Source organism: Pleurodeles waltl, chromosome 11 (assembly GCF_031143425.1).
Source record: "Pleurodeles waltl isolate 20211129_DDA chromosome 11, aPleWal1.hap1.20221129, whole genome shotgun sequence".
Classification (NCBI taxonomy): Eukaryota; Metazoa; Chordata; class Amphibia; order Caudata; family Salamandridae; genus Pleurodeles; species Pleurodeles waltl.
The window spans coordinates 93,815,063-93,834,712 of record NC_090450.1 but is presented as its reverse complement, the minus strand read 5'-3'; the positions used below and the strand labels follow the sequence as shown (position 1 = coordinate 93,834,712).

Below are 19,650 nucleotides of genomic sequence, written 5' to 3'. Positions count from 1 at the left end.
CTTAAACAAGTTTACTATTGCAGGTACTTATGATTTGTTTTCTTTTTAACTCCAGTCACTCCACACTGCTATTAACCTAGCACACATTATTGTCATAATTGACAATTGTCCAAAAGAAAACATTGTTTTGTATTTTTCCATATTAAAAAATGAATAGAGAAATAGATTGCTTTCTGCCTGTATCTGTGAAAATATGTAAACATAGACAACATACCACAGAAACATACCACAGCTCTTTAATGTTATTCTAGTACAAAAGTACTTTTTGTTCATTGTATTGACAAGGCAAAATATTCAGTTACTTTACATGTGCAGATAGTTTGTGGAAAGTAGTTTTAAGGTAGTAATATATATTGGGTACACTGCTGCTAAGGCAGGCTCTGTGTTGAATTTCACCGTCCTGCTTTTGGTATTTCTCCAAGCATAAAACAGTAGCATAGTCTTGGTATCCCATGTTCATCAGCAAATAGTTTGTTTTTCCTAGTTAATGATTAAATTTGTGTAGCTTGCTCTATCAATACACATTCATCAAATGTCTCAATAAATTAGCTTCACTGCAATATTTATCTTCTTGATATAATTGTACTTTGTGCTTTTCAACTTCAGTCATTCTCATTGACTGTCTCTAGCATAACATTAAAGGTCCTCTTTAGAGACATCTGTTCATCTTTCATGAAATGTATGATCAGTTGTATTTTTATGCACCTATGGTGTGGACCATCATGAGGTATCACAGTGATTAATACCCTGAAACAAGCATTAGCATCTTTCTATTTTATGTACAAAACATGAAAGGTTTGCTTTTTGTACATGAACTCACACAATATATTGGTTCCATGACTTGGTTACAGAACGCTAAAGGTGTTGGTCAGACTTATTGATTAGACTGGTTTTAGTGCCTGCCCCAGCTCATGATTGCATGACCTTTTTGTCTACTTTACTTATCTCCTTGTCAAGGACTTCCTTCCTTATTTGTCTTTGTCCTACTCTGAGACATTTTGGTCTCTGTTGTGTTCCAGTTGCTTAACTTAAAATATTTCCACTGCTGGTGTTAATGCCACTTAGGGAACTACTGTTTTATTTTCCTAAAGGCAGTCTGTGGTAGCACATGTGTTCTTGCTTAGTGTGTTACCTCCTCTTCCTCGTGTCCCAGCCTGTCTGTTGCTTCTCCCTCTCCACCCCATCCCCCAGATGTTTCTGAATACCCTCATGACTCCTGATCCTTGGGTTTTCCTCACCCTTCCTTCCTTGATGCCCCATTCCCCTCTCCAAATTCCTTTTCCTTTTATTTTCAAACATTTTCATGCCTGCTGTGCAGTATGCCAGTTCTAAAATACGTTTATACCCATTTCAAGATGGCCACCCGTGAGTGCTCATGCCCAGCGAGCACCGACAACTGGGGTTGTTATAAGTTGAACAATTCTTTGGGTGTGCCTAGCAGTGCAGCTGTCAGCAAACATTATATGAACAACCTAAAAGGGAGCTTGCAGGAGAAGGGCCTTTGCTCTTCCCAAATGTTGGTAGCCAGGAATACGCATTTTAATTGGGCAGAAATTGTGTTCTTCCGCAAAAAAATATGCCTGCCCTCAGATGTGATTACTTTACTTTATTTGAGCCAGTAGCAGTATGGCTCCCTTTACTTGAACTTTCAGTGCACCCACATGGCATTGTAATGCTGTTAAACTGTCTTTGAAAACCAGATAATTTACAGTGTTTTCTTCTCTGGTGGCGCAGGGATGGTAGGAGGATGGTCATAAGGAATGTATTAAAGTCCCAGCACACTTCTCTCCCATCATTAACTTTAGACTTCAGGTGGCACTGTTTGTGTGATTGAGCAGTATGAGATACCCAGGACTACACTGCTCTTCTTGAATTTTCAGGTCTGGTTGACCTGGCTGCTGTCGCTGATCTTGCATGATCACAAAAAAAGAGCTTTCCAAGTATTACTGAGAGAGGGGCTTAGGCTCCAACCACCAATTGTTTTCTCTATGTATAGGATTCGTTTGGGCCAAATTTGTGTGCTTCCACTAAAAGGACTGCTTGCATTGCACATTTTGGCTTGTGGCAAAAAGTGTACTGAATACCGAAGGAATTGGTTATGGTGGCAAGCTAATGGTCATGGTTTTAAGCGTGATCTATTTATTATGAATCGCTATGAAGAAAGCACTAGGCATGACGTAATTATTGTGAAAAACATTTGTTAAAGTCAATAGGCATGTAAATGTGGATTGTTATTATTCTATATCAAAACCTGCAGATAAGTATATTGCTACATGGACTCTCAATACTGTAGGCCTGAGTTGGTTATGGTGACAAGTTGTAGTGATCATTGAAGCACTGGAAAATGTTATGTCTTATACAATATGGCTGATCGGCTTATTATGAAACATTATGACAAAGGCAGTTGGTCTAGCTTGTTTATTGTGAAAAGCATTTGTAAAAGCTGGTTGGTTGTTATCACACTATGTCACAGGCTACAGACAGATCATTTTTCTCGCAGATTAATGTAGTAGGCAAGGGTTTTGGCACTGGCCACTCACTCTTGACCCTGAATATTTTCAATGCAGCAATTTCTTCTTAGACCCCGTGGAGTGGGATTGTACATTATTTTGTAAGCGATTGTATACCTATGTGCATGATGGTTGCCAGTTTGTGAACTTTGATTGGCTTGTTTTGGGCAAGGTGTAAGGTCAATGGCAAGTGGCATAGGCTTCATTGGTTCCTTGTGATAGGTCATACCATTTTACAAGTTTGATCAGTTTATTATGAAACATGACAATGCTGTTACGACTGATTAACTTATTGTGAAAGCATGTGTTAAAGACAAACTTTAAGGATGGGTTGTTATTACTCTGTGCTAATGCCTTTAGGTAGATATTTTATTACAGGGAATTTTACAGATTACTGTAGTGGGCAAGGGTTTTGGTGTTGGAGACCTACCTGAACACACCGTGAGGTTGGAAGATTTGCACTACAATAATCCTTGTTATGCTTTCTTAGGCGAGAATGGTATTTTACTTTGCTAGCTGTAAATGTGTATACATTTGTATTTTTATGACTGTATGCTTACGTAGAATCTCAGCAATTACTGTAGTAGATAAGGTTTTGGTGCTTGTTACCCCCTCTGACAAACCAGTGCTATATAAGATTGGCACTGTGAGAATCCTTGTTAAACCTTTTAGGATAGAATAGTATTTTGCATTGCAAACTGCAATCTAACTATGTTACAGGCTGTAGAGAATCATTTTGTAATATGTAATCTCAGATTACCATAGCAAGCAAGGCTTTTGCTGTTGGTCACCCACTCGGACAAACCCTGGGAGTAGAATTTCATAGAAATTATTCTTGTCAATAGAGTTGTTGTGTATAGTGTTAACCTTTTGTAAATGGCAAGAGGCCTTATCAGTTCAATGGAAAAAGTTACATCGGATTCCTCTAGTGTGATATGTTCATAATGCTAAGTAAGTAGGCCTTGCATATTGTGAAAAGCATGTATTATAGGCAGTAGGCTTTAAGTGTGATTTGTTATTATACTGTGCTAAAGCCTGTAGACCAGTGGTACGTTACATAGAATCTTGCAGATTACCATAGTAAGCAAGAACTTTGGTGTTGGTGACTCCTCCAAGCAAACCACAAGGATTGTCATTTTGCACAACGGTAATCCTTACTAGGCTGTTTTGTACATATTTGTAATGTTTGTTTTACGGTACACGGCATGACTGCTTTGTCAGAAGGCTTAAGACCAACACAATAGGTCTAACTTGGTTATGCTGACAAAATAATGAAGATTATAGATCTGATTGTTAATAATTAAATGTTAATATAAAAACAGTAACCCTAACAGGTTGATTGCGAAAAACATATGATAAAGTCAATAGACATTTAAGAGTAGAATTTTAGTACTCTATATCAAAGCCAGCAGGAAGGTATTTTGTTACGTGGAATCTCTCACAGCACCGTAGTAGGTAAGGGTTTTAGTGTTTGTTACCTCCTTTGACAAACCGTGGGTATAGATGATTTTCACTGTCAGAATCATTGTTAGGCCCCCCGCTTTTCTTTGTCAATTGTAAATTTTGTATACTTTGTAATTTTATGCCTCTATGTCTGATAGCTTCCTTGTGGAAAGGCTTAGATGTAGTATTGGAGGACTCTGTTAGTTATGGTGACATGCCAATCGTAATAGCTATAAGACTGGTTGAGTCACTAGAAATAATATTTCTTACGCCATAGGACTGATCTGTTATGAAAAGTTATCATAAATGGAAGTAGGTCTGGAATATTGATTGTGAAAATCATAAATTAAAGTTAATAAGCATTTAAGGCTGGATTATTTTCTATATTAAATTCTACAGCTGGGTATTTTGTTACATGATATGCCAGACTAACTTTATAGGTAACACGTTTAGTGTTGTTTACCACCTCTGACAAAACCTAAGGGTATAAAATTTGCACTGTAATGATTCTTTCCTGAATCTCCGTCTTAGCTATCTACCAGGATCTTTAAATAATATGTACATAAATATATATCCATGTAGCTATACAGAGGGTGTTTAGGTCAGCTGTGTTGATCCATTGTTCTGTCTCTGTGTCATTTACACACTACATCCACCCATGGTACTGCATTGCATAGGGTAAGGGTTCAGGCAACATTAGTCATTGGCTCTCTTGCCCTGTGAATGATGGCATTTTCTGATGAGGTGTGCATCCACCTGAAAATGAGTGCACTTCAGAGTTGTCTCGTAAGCTGATGCTTTAGTTTTCAATTTCTCCTAATATAGCCCCCTTTTATTTCTTTGATTTTTCATCTTTTTTAAATTGTAATATTTACTAAGAGGATACATACCATTCTTCAGGCAATACTAAAGGGTTACTTGCTTTCCTCTCATTTTATTTGCAGTGCGCCTCATCCTTTGTGACCACTTCCTCTAAACCAGATGACAGTTATGGAATATTGTCCCTAGTATATCTGTGTTTTTACTTTCCAAGATAGCCAACAAGTTGATTGTAAATGTGGTGGATGTGCTGGAACTTTAAAATGACAATAGACTATTTACAATACCTCTGCAAGACGACACCTGCTGCTGTGGTTAGCATATGTCCATAGTGTTTGCTAGGCAGCATGTTTTCTTTTTTTACTTGTATTCTCTAAATTTAACTTGCATATTTTTGATTTATTGTGGCGTCAGAATGTGAATACAGTTATGAGTCAGTGGATGGATGGGTAAATGGATGCATGAGTACAAAGATGAGTAGCAGAGTGTGCATGTATGATGACTTAATGAGTGCTGTAATCCACCAATTACATAAAAGGCACAATTATTCGTAAACCAGACCTATTTCATGACAAATTCGTTGCTATTAAATCCCTGATTTATGGGGAGTGGAATAGGTCAGTACTCTAGTTATTTGCCTTTCTGTTTAGGACTTATTTAAACACAGAGCATGTGGTATTATATTTTGATTGTATTAAATCTGACAGTATGGTTTGCACATGTGAAACTAATTGGTTCCTTACCTTTTTATGTTATAGGAAGTTGGTGAACCAACCAAAGATGAGAAAGCTGTAGCTAAGTACCTGCGATTCAACTGCCCAACAAAGTCTACCAACATGATGGGCCACAGAGTGGATTATTTCATAGGTACAATTACTTTTAATCAGTTGGTGTTGGATATATCCCCTGTGAATGTGCACATTTACTCCGTAGGTCCCAATTGATAGGGCCAGACTTTCTATTTAGATTTATTTTGAAAGGTCATTCAATACGAACTATTTCTGTAATGTTTGTACTTCAACAGTATTGACACTGAAGGAGATATTGGCTTAATGCCTGCTTCTTATGTTATGGTTTATGTTAGTACATTGTCTCTAATTTACCCTGCTTTGTGCTTCCATTGATGGTGGAGAGTGTCTCGGATAGTGTCTGCTTCTGTTATTTGCAGTTATTCATACCAATATCTCTGTCTTGCTATATATCCTTAAGGCACAAACTGGTAACTGTTGGTTAGCAATGGACCACCATAGAGCAAGGGGCCATCCCACTCAGCAAGGAAACTAACAAATAGAAAACACATTAGACAGATGCAGAAACAACAAACAAAATAAAGTGTTTACTTCTCTCCAGAATATTCTGCGGTAGGTTGTAAGTGAAAGTGACAATGGTAGCTAACTCAAAAGTTTACCCTCTGAAATATAGAAGTGACTGCCACCACTTGGTGTCCTCTTGGCATGGCTTTTGGAGAAGGGCCTGCAAGTTCATTAGAGACCTGGCAGAAGCATTAACAACAAGGATTTCTGACAGACATGCTGCATCAGTATTTATAGAAATAGGTGTGAATCAGGGAAGCTCCTAGAACTAGAGGCTCTGTTTAGCAGGGAACCATGGCAGAGCATTTTGCACCACAAACACATGATCGGATTTGCAGAATATTCAAGCCAGTCTGACTCTGAACTCATTGAAGCATCTGATTCTTGTCCTCTGGCAGCTGAAATTTGTGGCATTCAGTAGCCCAGGTGAAAAAGTTATGCTCACCCTACCTTTTGCTGAACCACATTAAACGGCAATACTTTCTGTGGGAGACGAAGTTTCAAGAAGCATGCATACAGATATTTTGAATCTGGGCTTCGAAAGAGAGTTCCTAATCGTAAGTAGTGGCAAGATTTTTTTTTTTCCCAGTAGATGAAGGCATAGGTATCAGTTGGGCGAGCCGCAACCCAATACTCCAGTGAGGGTTATCTTCTCTAAAGATCAGACGTTCTCCCCATTCATCTTGACAGTGTTGGGTTGGCCGCAATTCAGTTCTGAATGGCCGAAGAATAGTTCTGTCAGCGACTGTAATCGCTTGTGTGGACACCTTAAAATCAGAACACCCTGTCCTATTCTAAAATCAGTTGTGATCTGTAAAATACCACATCCAACAGCTTAAGTGCATGTTTTGTTTAATTATTATTATTATTGCCAATGCATTTTTCAAGATACGTTATTAGTATTTTAATCTGTACTTTGGTTTTTAGCACAGGACAGCTAGACCTGCCACAGTGCAATAGATTTTTGGGCCTGGTCACTATGTGGTAACAATCATTTTCTGCTTGTCCCACTTTTAAATACCATGCACCCTGCCTTGTAGGCTGCAAACTCTACATATGGGTGACTTAATAATATTTAAAAGGAAGGTTTTCTCCTGTCAGAAACTGTTATTTTTGCTGGTCGTACTGCATTCTTTACACTGCAACAGGCAGGCTACACAGATTAGGCCTGAAGCCATGCTTTCTTTTGTCAAATTAGCGGATGGCACAATAAGTGCTGCGGTCCATAGGTGACAGTTAACATTTCATGGCGGGGGTGTATTATAGAATTGTTAAATTCACCAAGCAGGGGTTAGCCAATTTCTCCATGTGCAGGATCAAAAAGTCTGCAATACGGTATGGTCCAGCAACAGTTTAAAAATCTGAGGAGACCTTGCAGAAAAGGCAGATTTCTTACATATATTAGAACAAAATGCACAATTGTGCTCTTTTTTTTTAGTTCCTGTAAAAATCCCCTGTAGCTTGCTTCTATTAAAAAAAATTACAAACTTGGCAAACTGACAAACAGCACAACTTGCGCAAGTGATGTGAATGTCAAACAATTTCCTATACATATTTGTCAGATAAATCCTTTGAACAGCCATCAAAGATAGTGGGATAACTCCTACTAGCTAATGACTATAGGCAGAGTCTGGTTAAAATCAATCGATAGGAACACAGCTAGTAATATATACTTTGAAATTCAGGAGCCCAATAAATCAGTGGTGACTTGTAAACTATTCAGTACCGTTGAGCTGTAAAATTCTATTGAATCTTGACAAGTGGTTATCAGTCATGAATTGCCTTTGTGCTGTGTAGAATCTAGCGAGAGTGGGGAAAAATAATTAAAAACAGGGCCTGGTGCTGTTTTAAATAAAGTGGGATCAAAAGGACCATAAGGTCTTCTCTGGACACAACTGCGCAGTTAAATGGCAAAACATATGAGCTTGAAGGAAAAATAGAAGTGTTCATTTCACACCATGAGATGCATCAGAGATGCCTCTACATTCTTGCAAGTGGTAGTGGGCAGAGGAAATTGGCAACAGAGTTACCAAGTGGTTTACCAAAAATTATAAGTAATGGCAAGTGTGGGCATAGGCTGGCAGCATGAGCTGCATACATGCACGTTTTGTAAATTTGTACATGTAACAACCCTAGATTGGCGAGGATGGGCTGACGGTTACAACCCTATTTGTATAAGTAACAATGTAGGTAATTTTGTGGCCATGTAGCAATACCTGGCAAGGCAGTTACTTGAAGAATTAAAAACTGCTTGGTTAAAACAGATGCTATTGCAGTCATAAGACAAATACACTTGCAGCCTAAGAAGAAATATTGTGAGAGGTTGCATAGCTACCTCAATAGAGTAACTGCCGTAAAGGAGAACACGGAGTGCCACATGCCAACTGGTAGCTATCCAAAAAACCCATTAGGTATGCAGTCACGTGGCCCTGGGTGCCCCAAAAGTAGGTGGAAAGCTACTACAAGGGGGCAATATATTGATGGGCAACCTGAGGGAGGAATCACAGAATGGACACAAGGTAGTTGGGGGGCTGGAATCTGAGCCTAATGCTGAACCACTCCACTGCAGTTGAGGATATTGTAATGGAAGGTGTGATTGGTGAGCCACAACACAAGGGTTAACTGTAGTGTGCTGATGTTTGCCAAGTTATTACATGGTTTCTAAAACAAAACTATTAATCACTTACTACAAATACTTAGTGTTCCTGATTAAAGCCTTGTATGAGTCGAGAGAAAAACAATTGAAACTGGAGTATTCTTGGTCAAACTAATCCAATAAATTTCCTGACATGACTTCTATCTCTTTCCAAACCCTTCTGAAAAGTGTGTCAGAGGGTCACAATAACTCTCATTAAGGCTGAAAGCATCTTGAATAATATTTTTAAGTCCACTTTTTAACCGGACTTTATAATTTATTTTTCTCATCCAGTGTCATCATTTGTCTTAGACATAACAGCAGCCAGATCAGCTTCAATCATTCAGTCACTTGGGTATCCTCAATGTAGGTGTTATGTAGTGAACAGAATTCAGGAGCCAATATGTTAATGAATATTCTGGAAAAAATGCTGTGAAACCTTCTGAGCCCAGAGTTTTGTCAGCAGACACAACATTAATAGCAAATCAAACATCCTGTACTTTATCAATCATTTCAAAAATGGCCACTTAGACTATTTGCAAATTTAGGATGTGTAACCAATGCAAAAAAAAAATTGTTGGACTGCTTATTTCCAGGCAAAATGTCCTCACAGAGCAGAAGTCTTCGGACTGTGAATTTCACCCCTCTCTGTTGGCCACAGCGTGGCTTTGCTTAGTCTCTCCAAAGGGGTGTGATTCTATAAACAACATTGATAACTTTGCACCATAATCTCTGGATAGTCACCCTGCACCAGTGCTTGAAAATTAAAAAAATAAAATACCTTGATGCATGCCCACATTCGGCTTGATCAGAGGCGGTCTGTCTTCCTGGGAACCTGTCACATCGGGGAGAGGAGTTCGATGGTGGGGAAGGGGTATGTTCAAGGTGTCCACCAGGTCAGAATGACAGCAAGGTACATGTGTAGATCTGCCCAGTATCCTGACTCTTTTCGGGCCTCTGAGTCATAGCCCGGAAAGTGGGCGAGGTGTAGGGAATCAGGCATATACATATTTTTTTGTAATTGTATTTATTGCGTTTTTACATTAAAGAAAGAAAACAAAGCAGCAACATAATTTTACGCATATGGATAAGCAAGAGAAAATAGACCAAGGAATAGCAAGAGTTACATTTAGTACAAACAGTAGCCTGTGTCCAATCAAAGCAATACAACAAAGAACAATAACATGGGGTTTGGGAAGGACTGAATCAGGTTTGGGGCATGGGGTGGGTATGGAGGCATATAGTGCAGGAAATGCGCAGATTCATATATGGATGTAGCTAAGGAATGGTGCAACGCTGTGAAGTTGCGAGGCAGGTACATATTGGAATAGTCAACGGGTGATAAGATGGTGCGTTTCTGAAGAAAAGGAGAGGAGTGATGTCTCATAAGTCTGAAGGGGGCAAGAGGAAGTGGGAGGTAATATGATCAATGAAGTCTCAAGCTGAGAGCATCGACGTGGTAGAATCTGGGAGGGTCTCACCTGAGGCTGTGAGATGTACAAACTGACAACAGGGTTTCCCATTCAGGTGAAATGGGATGCCAACAAATCTGACGTGCCTCTTCATAGCGGAGAGCAATTTCCTCATTGCGCCCTGCCACGCTTTCAAGGACAAAAAAAGTGCAGGCCTTCCAATGTAATGTGGATGTTCTTTTGGCCTATAACAGGACTAGACTAGCAAAGCAGGATTGGACGATATGTTGTTTCCTGCATTTAAAAAGGCAGAGGGTGCAGGCCTCTCAAAAGTTTAGGTGTCAGAGCTCGATAAGCTCCAGCAGAGTGGTTTGTATGCCTTACCATAGGCGTGGAGAGCAGGGTGAGATGACACCATGTCTTGAAGATCACCGTTGTTTGACTGACATCTAGGGCATGCTGATTCGCCGTCTGGAAATGCCTGTTGAGTTGCGTGGGAGTTCGATATGCCGAGTAAAAAGTATGACACTATATGTTCTTAAACCTTGCGTTTCTCAAAACTGTGTGTAAAGGCCAGCAACGAAGCACATTCCTTATCATTCAACACCCTCCCAATGTTGCCCTCCCATTTGGTGCAAGAGGACTCAGTGAGGTACCTGTGTGACCACTAATTGCCTTATACAGTCATGTGGTCAGGCGTCGTCCCTACCACATAGTGAGCATAGTTTGTAACACAAATGGACAAGGGGGTTCCTTGTCCCTAGTCTCCTACAACTTGAAGCAGGTATTGTGGATTTGGCGTCAAGTAAGGAACTGTATGGCTGGGAGACCAAAGTCTGTCTGCAGTTGTGCGAAAGAGAGGTGACTCTTGTATAATACGTCCCTGGTTGTGGTAATAGAGCATTCCTGCCATCTTTGTAAAGCTGCGGCTAGATTATCATGCTGTGAGTAAACAGAGTACTTGCTCCAGTTGTCCTTCAAGCCAGTATTCTAGTGAATAATTGCAGTGTGGTTTGGATATTAATAGGGTCTAACCGGGCATCGTGTAGAAAAAGGAGTACATAATCCACGTAAAGTGATACCGTGTGTGTCATCGGTGAGGCGGATACCCCAGTATGCACCATTCCGGTGGAGATTAATAGCCAGGGGCCCCATGGACATAGTGAAAAGTAGAGGTGGAAGCGGTCACCCCTGTCGCGTTCTGTGCTTCACTGGCAAAGCCTCTAAAATAAGTCTGCCCACTTGGACCTGTGAGAGAGGGTTTCTGTACAAATGTCAAGTGTAAATCAGAAGCCGGTTGCCAATAACTATTCATTTAAACATACAGAAGAGGTGAGTCCAGTCTAGGGAGTCGAACTCCTTATCCAAGTCCAACACCAGGCAAACCGAAAAGGGATAGCAAGCCCGCACCTGGTCCTGAACATGGAAAAGGTGTAGAAGATTTTGATTTGGGTGTCGAAGACCCGGCAGAATCCGGGCATATCGAATGGACAGTATCTTTTCCAGAATTTTATAATCCGTTCCCAGCGTGACAATGGGGTGCATCTGCAGAGTCAAGTGAGGTTTAGAGATAGAAATCAGTAAAGGCTCCTGTATGAGAGGGTGGTATTTCGCCCAGCCAAAGGGCCTCATTGTAAATGGCAGCTAAATGAGGTTTAAGAACCTCGGCATATATTCTGTGATATTCTATAGGTAGTACACCAAGGCCAGAGTTTTTATTCCTGGTTAAGTCTTGAATGGCCTGCTTAACGTCTGCTGATGTTATGACCATGTCCAGTGTGGTTGTGTCAATTCTCTGTATGGGGAGGTGATCAAGGAAAGGCTAAGTAGTGCCCCCATGGTCTCTACGGGGCTTTCTGTACATGTGGAAATAATAGTTGAATCGTGGAATTCTGTGAGGCTGCCACGTTGCGTGTGAAATACTGCTCCAGAAGGGGAGCGTAATTTGAGAATGGGTTGCTTGTGGTCGATCAGCAAAGTGAGAAGACGACTCGATTTAGTAACTTCCATATTGGTTTTTTAGCCACATATGCGGTAGGGAGTCAATCTCATCATAAAGATCCAAAGGAGGCTCCATTGTTCCTTAAAGATCAAAAAGCGGCGGACTGCTTGGGCCTCTGTACAACTGTTGGCGTCTGGACTGGTGGGGTGGCGGGCTTTTTTTCCCTCTTTAATAACCAAGAGTGGACAGACTCATGGAGTCATAATCTCAAGTTTGCCTGGTTCATTCATGAGTAGTTTATCCAGACCAGGTATTTTCGTTTCATTCTAGCATTTGTAGCCTCGTTTATTACATTATTAGATCAGGACCACAAGCTCCAGAATCCAAAGAAAAAACTGCACTGGATGTGAGCCATTTTTGCAGGTACCTGTTATACCTGATAACATTGTGGGGGTCTTGAAGCCATAGCCTAGGACAAAGGTTTTTAACATGTCTACTTATGTGGACTCACTGATTACCAAAAAACGGGGACCCTCACCAATATTTTTTTTAATCTGGTGAACCCCATAGAGTCATTAATCAAAGCCAGGGACTCCAGCTTAAGAAGTTCTGAAGATCTGAACCACAAAACAAAAAATACATAAAAATACGAAAACAAGCATTTGTCAAATAAACAAGTTTACAAATTATTAAGTACCTATCAAAATCAAATTTTCATTTTAATTGGAAAGTTGGGGCTTTTATAAATTCAACAGAGGCCAACCATTGTCCACATTGTATTCTATTTTGATGCGTTTGCTCTGCTCCACAAATCAGTCTGAGTGCACCAAATTAATTTACAGCCTCCAGTTTCACATTCCTTCATATTTACGAAAAGTTTTAAAATATCCAATTTTACATTTTACTCCTTTATATACACTTTCTCAATATGTTAATATTATTTAATTTTCTATGCAATCACGGGCCTCCTAAGTAGGTTCTGAGGGCCCACAGGGGGTCCCCAGACTACAGGTTAAGAACCTCTCTCCTCGATTGAGGTTCAGTAGCTCAATTTCCTCTCAGAGTTGCAGAGCGATTGATCGTCTAATGGCCTCAGAGCCATCGGATGAGAGGAAGGGAGGGAAAGCTCCTTAATTTTAGGAATCTGTAATGGGCTAACTCCAAGGAACCTCTGTCATTTTCAAAAACCAAACGGGAAGCACGAAGCTGGGGTAGGTGTCTACTGATGGAGCAGTCGCTCTAGAAAATATCTAGACCAGTTTGGACCACTGAAGCTTGTTGCTATCCCGATGGGGCCCATCCTTTAATACGAGGAGGGTTCCTGTGAGATACCCTACTATAGGCTATATGAAGTATGAGGATTAGGTAGGTTTATTGGTCCTGATGAATCACATTTGATCCTTGTTGACTTTAGAAGCGAGAAACATGTTGACCCTTTTTCTGAGGCCGTATAGGGATTTCCTTACTTGCACTCTACACATTGTCAGACTATAGGGACTGAATCTGTCAGACACTCCATTTGATTAGGGTCGATTAGGCATTAAACAAATTCCTTCCCCTAACCATTATTTTTAATCATGACAGAGGTTTAACTTCCAATAAAATACTCTATTCTTTATACCGCTAGTCATTTTTAACAGCACATTTTTTTTTACCAATCCCACATTCTAGCACTCACCAACCGGCCAATATCTATATGAAAAGATCTCTGGCAAAGAGCCCCCATGAGGGGCCCGTCAGGCATTTCAGCGCCAGCCTGACGAGGAGCAAAAGCCCAATGATAAAGCCTGTCACCAATGGTGAGTGAGGGCTCTTGTTCCAGCTTGATCAGACCCACAGGGACCGTTCTTTTTATGCTTTATTTGGGGATTTATTCTTCTATCCCTTAGTAGAACTGTGTATTCTTTATGTTGTGTACCTTTGTCATTGCCGAGGGGAGAGGAACTGAGTTGAAATACATGTGGCTTAACCCAGGGTGATCCTTTCCTTTTGCGTGGTCTCTAGCTGTGGCTTGGAATATTTTAAACAGCTTGCCAGCTCCTGTTTCCTCTGTAGATGGTAAACATCCTGGATGTCTGGTGTGGTCCTTGAACAGGAATTTCTGTAAACACATAATGTCTTTTATGTTTTGCCTACAGCCAGTTAAAAGCAATTGTTGAATACCTACGGTCAGCATTATCAATACTTGCAGTTGTCTTTGCGTCAGTCTTCTGCCCATCAGTGGTTGGCTTTCTTTTCTATCTCATGTGCCTCCTTCATATTCAGTGACTTTCATCGTTGTGTTTGTACCTACCCTGGAGCAAAGGTTTTTTTGCCACCCTTTCAAGTGGATAAATTGTATCCTTCCACAGCTCTACATCAGATAACTTTTTATGTCTGTGATAGACAGACTTAGCGCTCTCTCCCGATTTATTAGCAATAAAAAATAAACACATACGTAAGCAGGAGCTTGGTTTCCGCCTCCATATTGCCTGTTTTTTGAGTTATTCACATTTTGAATCTGCTCAGAAGGCAGCATTAGTACCACGTATTTAGTGAGAAACCTTCAGCCTTTGAAACTTCTGCTTGTGTTGATCATGTTTTAAGACAGCCGACAAGGATAGCCTGACACAGAGTATCAGTCTGCCAGTAACCTCACACCTGACTGGTTTGGTGTTTCTTCGATCTTTTCAAAACACAAACACTGCGTATTTTTAATATAATCCTCACTCACTCTAATAGTGACATGCTTCATCATCGGGTTCATCCTGGCTGCTAAAAGCCTTGATGCGCTCAACCGTATTCCAGATAGCACTTTATAGATAAACAAGGTTACCGGGCTAACTCATGACTCATCCACTTCAAGGTGTCCCTTTATTTGCATAATTTATAATAATTATTGTAGTAGGGTGCTCAAGGAAAATTGGTCCTATGACCCTCAGGATCTCGTTGTCAACATGTTTGTGCCCTACGCTATCTGCCACAAATTGTCCCAGACATACATCAGGACATCAAACCACATTTGCCCCAGAATTTTATTCATAAGGACTGTGCCTATGGAGTAAACATGTAACAATTATTATTTGCATGCTTTAAAGGCGACTTGCCTGTCTGGGTGTGGAAGCCCATGTTACAGGGCCATGTTACAAGCAGGGCCATGTTACACGGGCATGCTTGTAAAGCTCCTCAGGGTGCGTAACAGGTTCAGCCCTGTAGCCACACTTACTCCAAGGGTGTGAAACCGCTGTGACATCTACTCTGTGCTGCATTCCTGCCTGCTGCATTGTATTTGTGTTGAGTGCCGAGACACTGAGGACTTCTTCTCGGTGTCAGTGTGCCCCCCTCCTGGAGGAGCTGCAGGATAACTGACCCATTCTTACAGGCAAAGGCCAGAGGGAACATTTGGACCTCTCAGTCAGGACGTTATACATAGTAATAAAGTTGTTTTCCACTGGCAGTTAATTTAACATATCCGTTCGCCAGGCTGGCAGTAGGACAAATAAGCTGTTGAAGATGCTTTAGCTCTCGTTTTTAACCACAGCCCGTGTAATTCTGGGCAACCTGAGTGTCAAGATTTAAAAAAAATAATTAGAAAATTACCCATTAAAATGAGGGAGACATACTTTATGCTAAATCTATCTAGCGTTCTTATCTACTGTCAGCTCTTGCAGAGAAATTAGATGAATTTTGACACTAGGGACTGTGCTTCTGTGTTTGGCATCTACCCTAAAGATGGGACCACTATCACACTTGGACCTAAGCAGTCCTATCATTTTGATATCTATGGCGATCCTGAAGCATGCACCAAACAGAGAACAAGCATTGGCAAAGCCAGTAGGCTTCGCCTACCTGAAATCTATTGGCTTTGTCAATTCTTTTTTTTACATGTTGCATAGCTGTTGAGCTGCTGTGGAACAAGGCTTAAAAAAACAATAAAAAAGCTATGATGCGGTCAATGCTGGCGGCATCATAATGCTCTTTTGTGTTTTTAGTTTGAGCCATGTTGCACAGCAGCTCAACTGCTGTACAACATGTAAAAAATCATTGACAAAGCCAATAGATTTAGTATAGGCAAAACCTGTTGGCTTTGTAAATGATTGTTGTTTACAAGCAACCCTGTTCTCTTGGGAGAGGATGTAGAGTAACTGCCAGAGCTGCCGACTGTGGGCCACGTTCAGTACTCGGCATTGCTCAGCATCTTGCGACTCTGGACAAAGCACTATATCTCCTTGTTCCTAATTCACAAAAATGAATATATAATGTAAATGGCGCTCATGTAAAGGCTCCAGTCCCTTTAGGTGGATTTTGCCCTATATAAATCTGCAAGTAAAAACAAATAGGTTAAAAATGTATATATGTCTATATAGCAAGCTATTTTAGTTCCCATTGCAAGATTTGGAGGTGGTTAGCTTTTTTTTAGTATTTTATTTTATCGTCCACAAAAGTCTGTTGTTGTTTCCGGGATCGTGGATGCTCCTTTTGACATTTTTACAAATTGAAAATTGTTAACTCAGTGTTGCTTTAAAGGGACTATTTAAAACATTTTTGTTTTAAAAATAGGCCCAAATGTAGTTTTTTGCAGATTTCCTACTTTGTTTCTAAGCTTTTTAGTAAAAAAATAATAATAATAACACCTACTTATATTTCCTTGTTTTCCTTTTCTGTGGCTTTGATTCGTGAAAAAGCCATACATTAATTTTGGTTTAGATGCACTTTGGTTAGCTGACGATTAGTCTTTCCCCCAATGGAGAGGTGCCTGAGATAGTGGTGGAGCGCCCCTGCTATGTGTGGAGCTAGGATTCTTTTCTGGGAATTGCGTAAAAAAATAAAGAAACAGTATACGTCTGAGTAAAAGAGTGAAAACCAATGAAAACACGCTTTCTTCTAAGTAGAGAGAAAAAGGGCCGTTTAAAAGAGTGCAATAGGTGAATTTAACTCATGATTACAGGAGGCCTCAAAGCGGGTAGTCAGCATGTAGACACGCACACGAATGGGCTGGCCAAGACAAAACGTAGTTTAAAAGAGAGTGGAACAGTGCCTAGTTGGACACAAACACGCACAAGCACAACACACAGTTGAGTTTTTATTTCCTGCACTGCTCTGTAGTTTTTGATCACGCCAATGCCACCTGGGGGGGGGGGGGCTACAGGCAGAAACACAGAGAAAACAATCAGAAGGCATATCCGGTGTAAGAAAAAGCATGGAGGAAGGAAAGAGGCTGCAGAGACATGAGCTCAATAAGAGTGCTTGTCAAAAGGTAATAAACAAGTGCCTGCATTGACGGACACTTGCCACCAGAAGCAGTACTTGTTTCAGGCTCCACAGCAGGACGCAGATTTGGAGCCTGAGAGGAATACCGAGGAAGGAGGAGGCGCTGACCAATAGGGAGCAAGGAAACTAGAGTGACGCTGTAATCAGCCAATTCTAATAAAAGGTATATATATATGAGATTTTGAAAGCGTTGTGCAGACGAAACCTAAAGACAGTGGTTTCCTCCACCAGCTGTCCCATATGGCTTTGTGGCGTCGATAGAGGCATGCAGAATTTTTGTGATTTAAGGTAGGTACTGCCGGTGGTACAGCAGGATGTAGGTTTTCCTACTGCAAGCACTCATGATTTGAAAATCATGCAGTATCAAATTTATTGCGTCCTAAGCCTGCTTGGTTACATTTTCTCTGACGATCTAAAATTCAGGGCAGTGCAAATTATCAGGTGTCTTCCCTGATAAGTCTCCACTGACTGATTCAGGAAGAGGTTATTCTATGAACTCCTAGGTGACTAATGAATCTCAAAGCAAATGAGAATCCTTACAGCAGCAGAACATCGGGATACAGTCACAAATCATTTCTCAAATTTCAAATACAATTTTGGACCTCACAATCATTTTTATATATAAATTTAAAACTGTAAATAATATATTGAAGCACAGGTATCCCGCTGTGGATTATGTGCAGTGTAGAACTCTCTTTTCATCTCTGTCATGCTGTCTGATTAACTCTCCTTCTACTATTGTACTTGATCTTTCTGTTTCTGTCTCTTTGCACCTCTCGCTTCTCTGCCTCTCCAGCACTGCACTCCTCTTTTATTGTGTTGAGGTTATCTATGGTTTGCCTAATCCCAGAACAAGATGTACACATATTAATTCATTACATTACGTCTTGCATTTCATTTAGCCAGTGTGTGGATCATAAGCTATTTTGAGGTGTTGTCAGACGAGTAATTACAGATTTAGTTAGTAATTCTTGTTTTCAATAGGTTTTTTAAAAAATTTACTTTGTGCCTGTGCGGTGGGGCTCTATGTCCACCTGACCCTTTGAGTTCTCTGCCATGGCTTGTGTCCAGCACTTTTTTTTTTGCCACACGTGCACCTGAAATTTCTCACACGTAGTCAGCTGACAGACAGTAACAGAACTGGTGCTCAAAAACTCAAACGCACACATACCACATTCTGTTTAATCATGCACGAAATCCTCTGCATGCTTTTTTAATTTGATTATCCTACCACTAGCCAAATCATTACCTCTGGTGATGCCTGCACACCAACACTACCTCTTCCAGCACCACTGCAACATACTCCATACTCGGACACACTGATACCACAAGATATAGTTCTTACAACAAAGAACACATACACCTGAAATAGCTTTGTCAGCTCTTATTTCTTTTGCTTCGAGCACTCAGTGGGAGTGCATGCATGATTTTTTGGTCTTTCCTCTCCATCTTCTGCTTGCCCATTCACATCCCTGCCACCCCGCTTTCTTTATGTTGCTCTTCCAACTAAAACTTGGCAATTGCTTTCCCTACTTCTTGTGTGTTTTTGTATATATTTTTTGTTTACCTCCCCAACCCCCTGTTCCTCCATTCAGGATCTGCTTCTCTGGTGCCAGGGGCTCCCCTAAATACTAAATTTAGGGGCGTTAGGGTGTGTGTAGGATAGTAGCCAATGGGCTACTGACCCTTGGGATCATTACACCCCCTATATGACCACTTTCTGTAGGAAGTGGGCATAACCCTGTACCAGAATTCCTAAGAATGGCATCTCAAAGATGGCTTCCTCTGAAAAATTATGTTTACCTCCTCTTAGCCCACCTTACGGGTGCTACTAGCCTGAGGGTGGCACGCCTACCAGACTAGCTATTTTTCCCACCTGTCCTGGTGCTAAGGGGCTCTGGACAAGGAGGTTGGCTTCCTCTCCTGTGAGGGGAGAGCCTAGATTCGCGTTTCCTAGGCGGCAACCCTTTACAGCTTACCCCATTAGGAAGTCCAATCAACACATCGTTCTGTGGGAGGAGGTGTTACATCCTCTTCCCGGTCAGACTTTTGTTCTGGGCCTCCTGGGAGCAGAAGGCTCTCACCCTTGGGGACAGAACAGTGTCTCTGGTGGCAGGCTGGCAGAAACCAGTCAGCAAGCACACCAGTGGCTGGTAGATTTTCCAGGGGCACCTCTAAGGTGCCCTCTAGGTGCATGTATTAATAAATTGATAAATCCATTACTGGAATTAGTGTGGGTTTATAAATACAAGATGTTGATACCAAACATCCCATCATCTAGCTGCGGAACTCGTATTGACCATTGCCCAGCACATATATTAACAAG

General features: G+C 40.8%; 1 protein-coding gene across 1 annotated transcript in view; it reads left to right on the top strand.

Moving 5' to 3' along the window:
- The window catches only part of SEC62 (SEC62 homolog, preprotein translocation factor), a 221,727-nt gene that overhangs the window by 23,197 nt on the left and 178,880 nt on the right, over nt 1-19,650 (top strand). Inside the window, exon 2 of the mRNA XM_069213191.1 lies at nt 5,531-5,639. Coding sequence (XP_069069292.1) covers nt 5,531-5,639 — 109 coding nt within the window. The remainder of the gene's footprint in view (nt 1-5,530; nt 5,640-19,650) is intronic.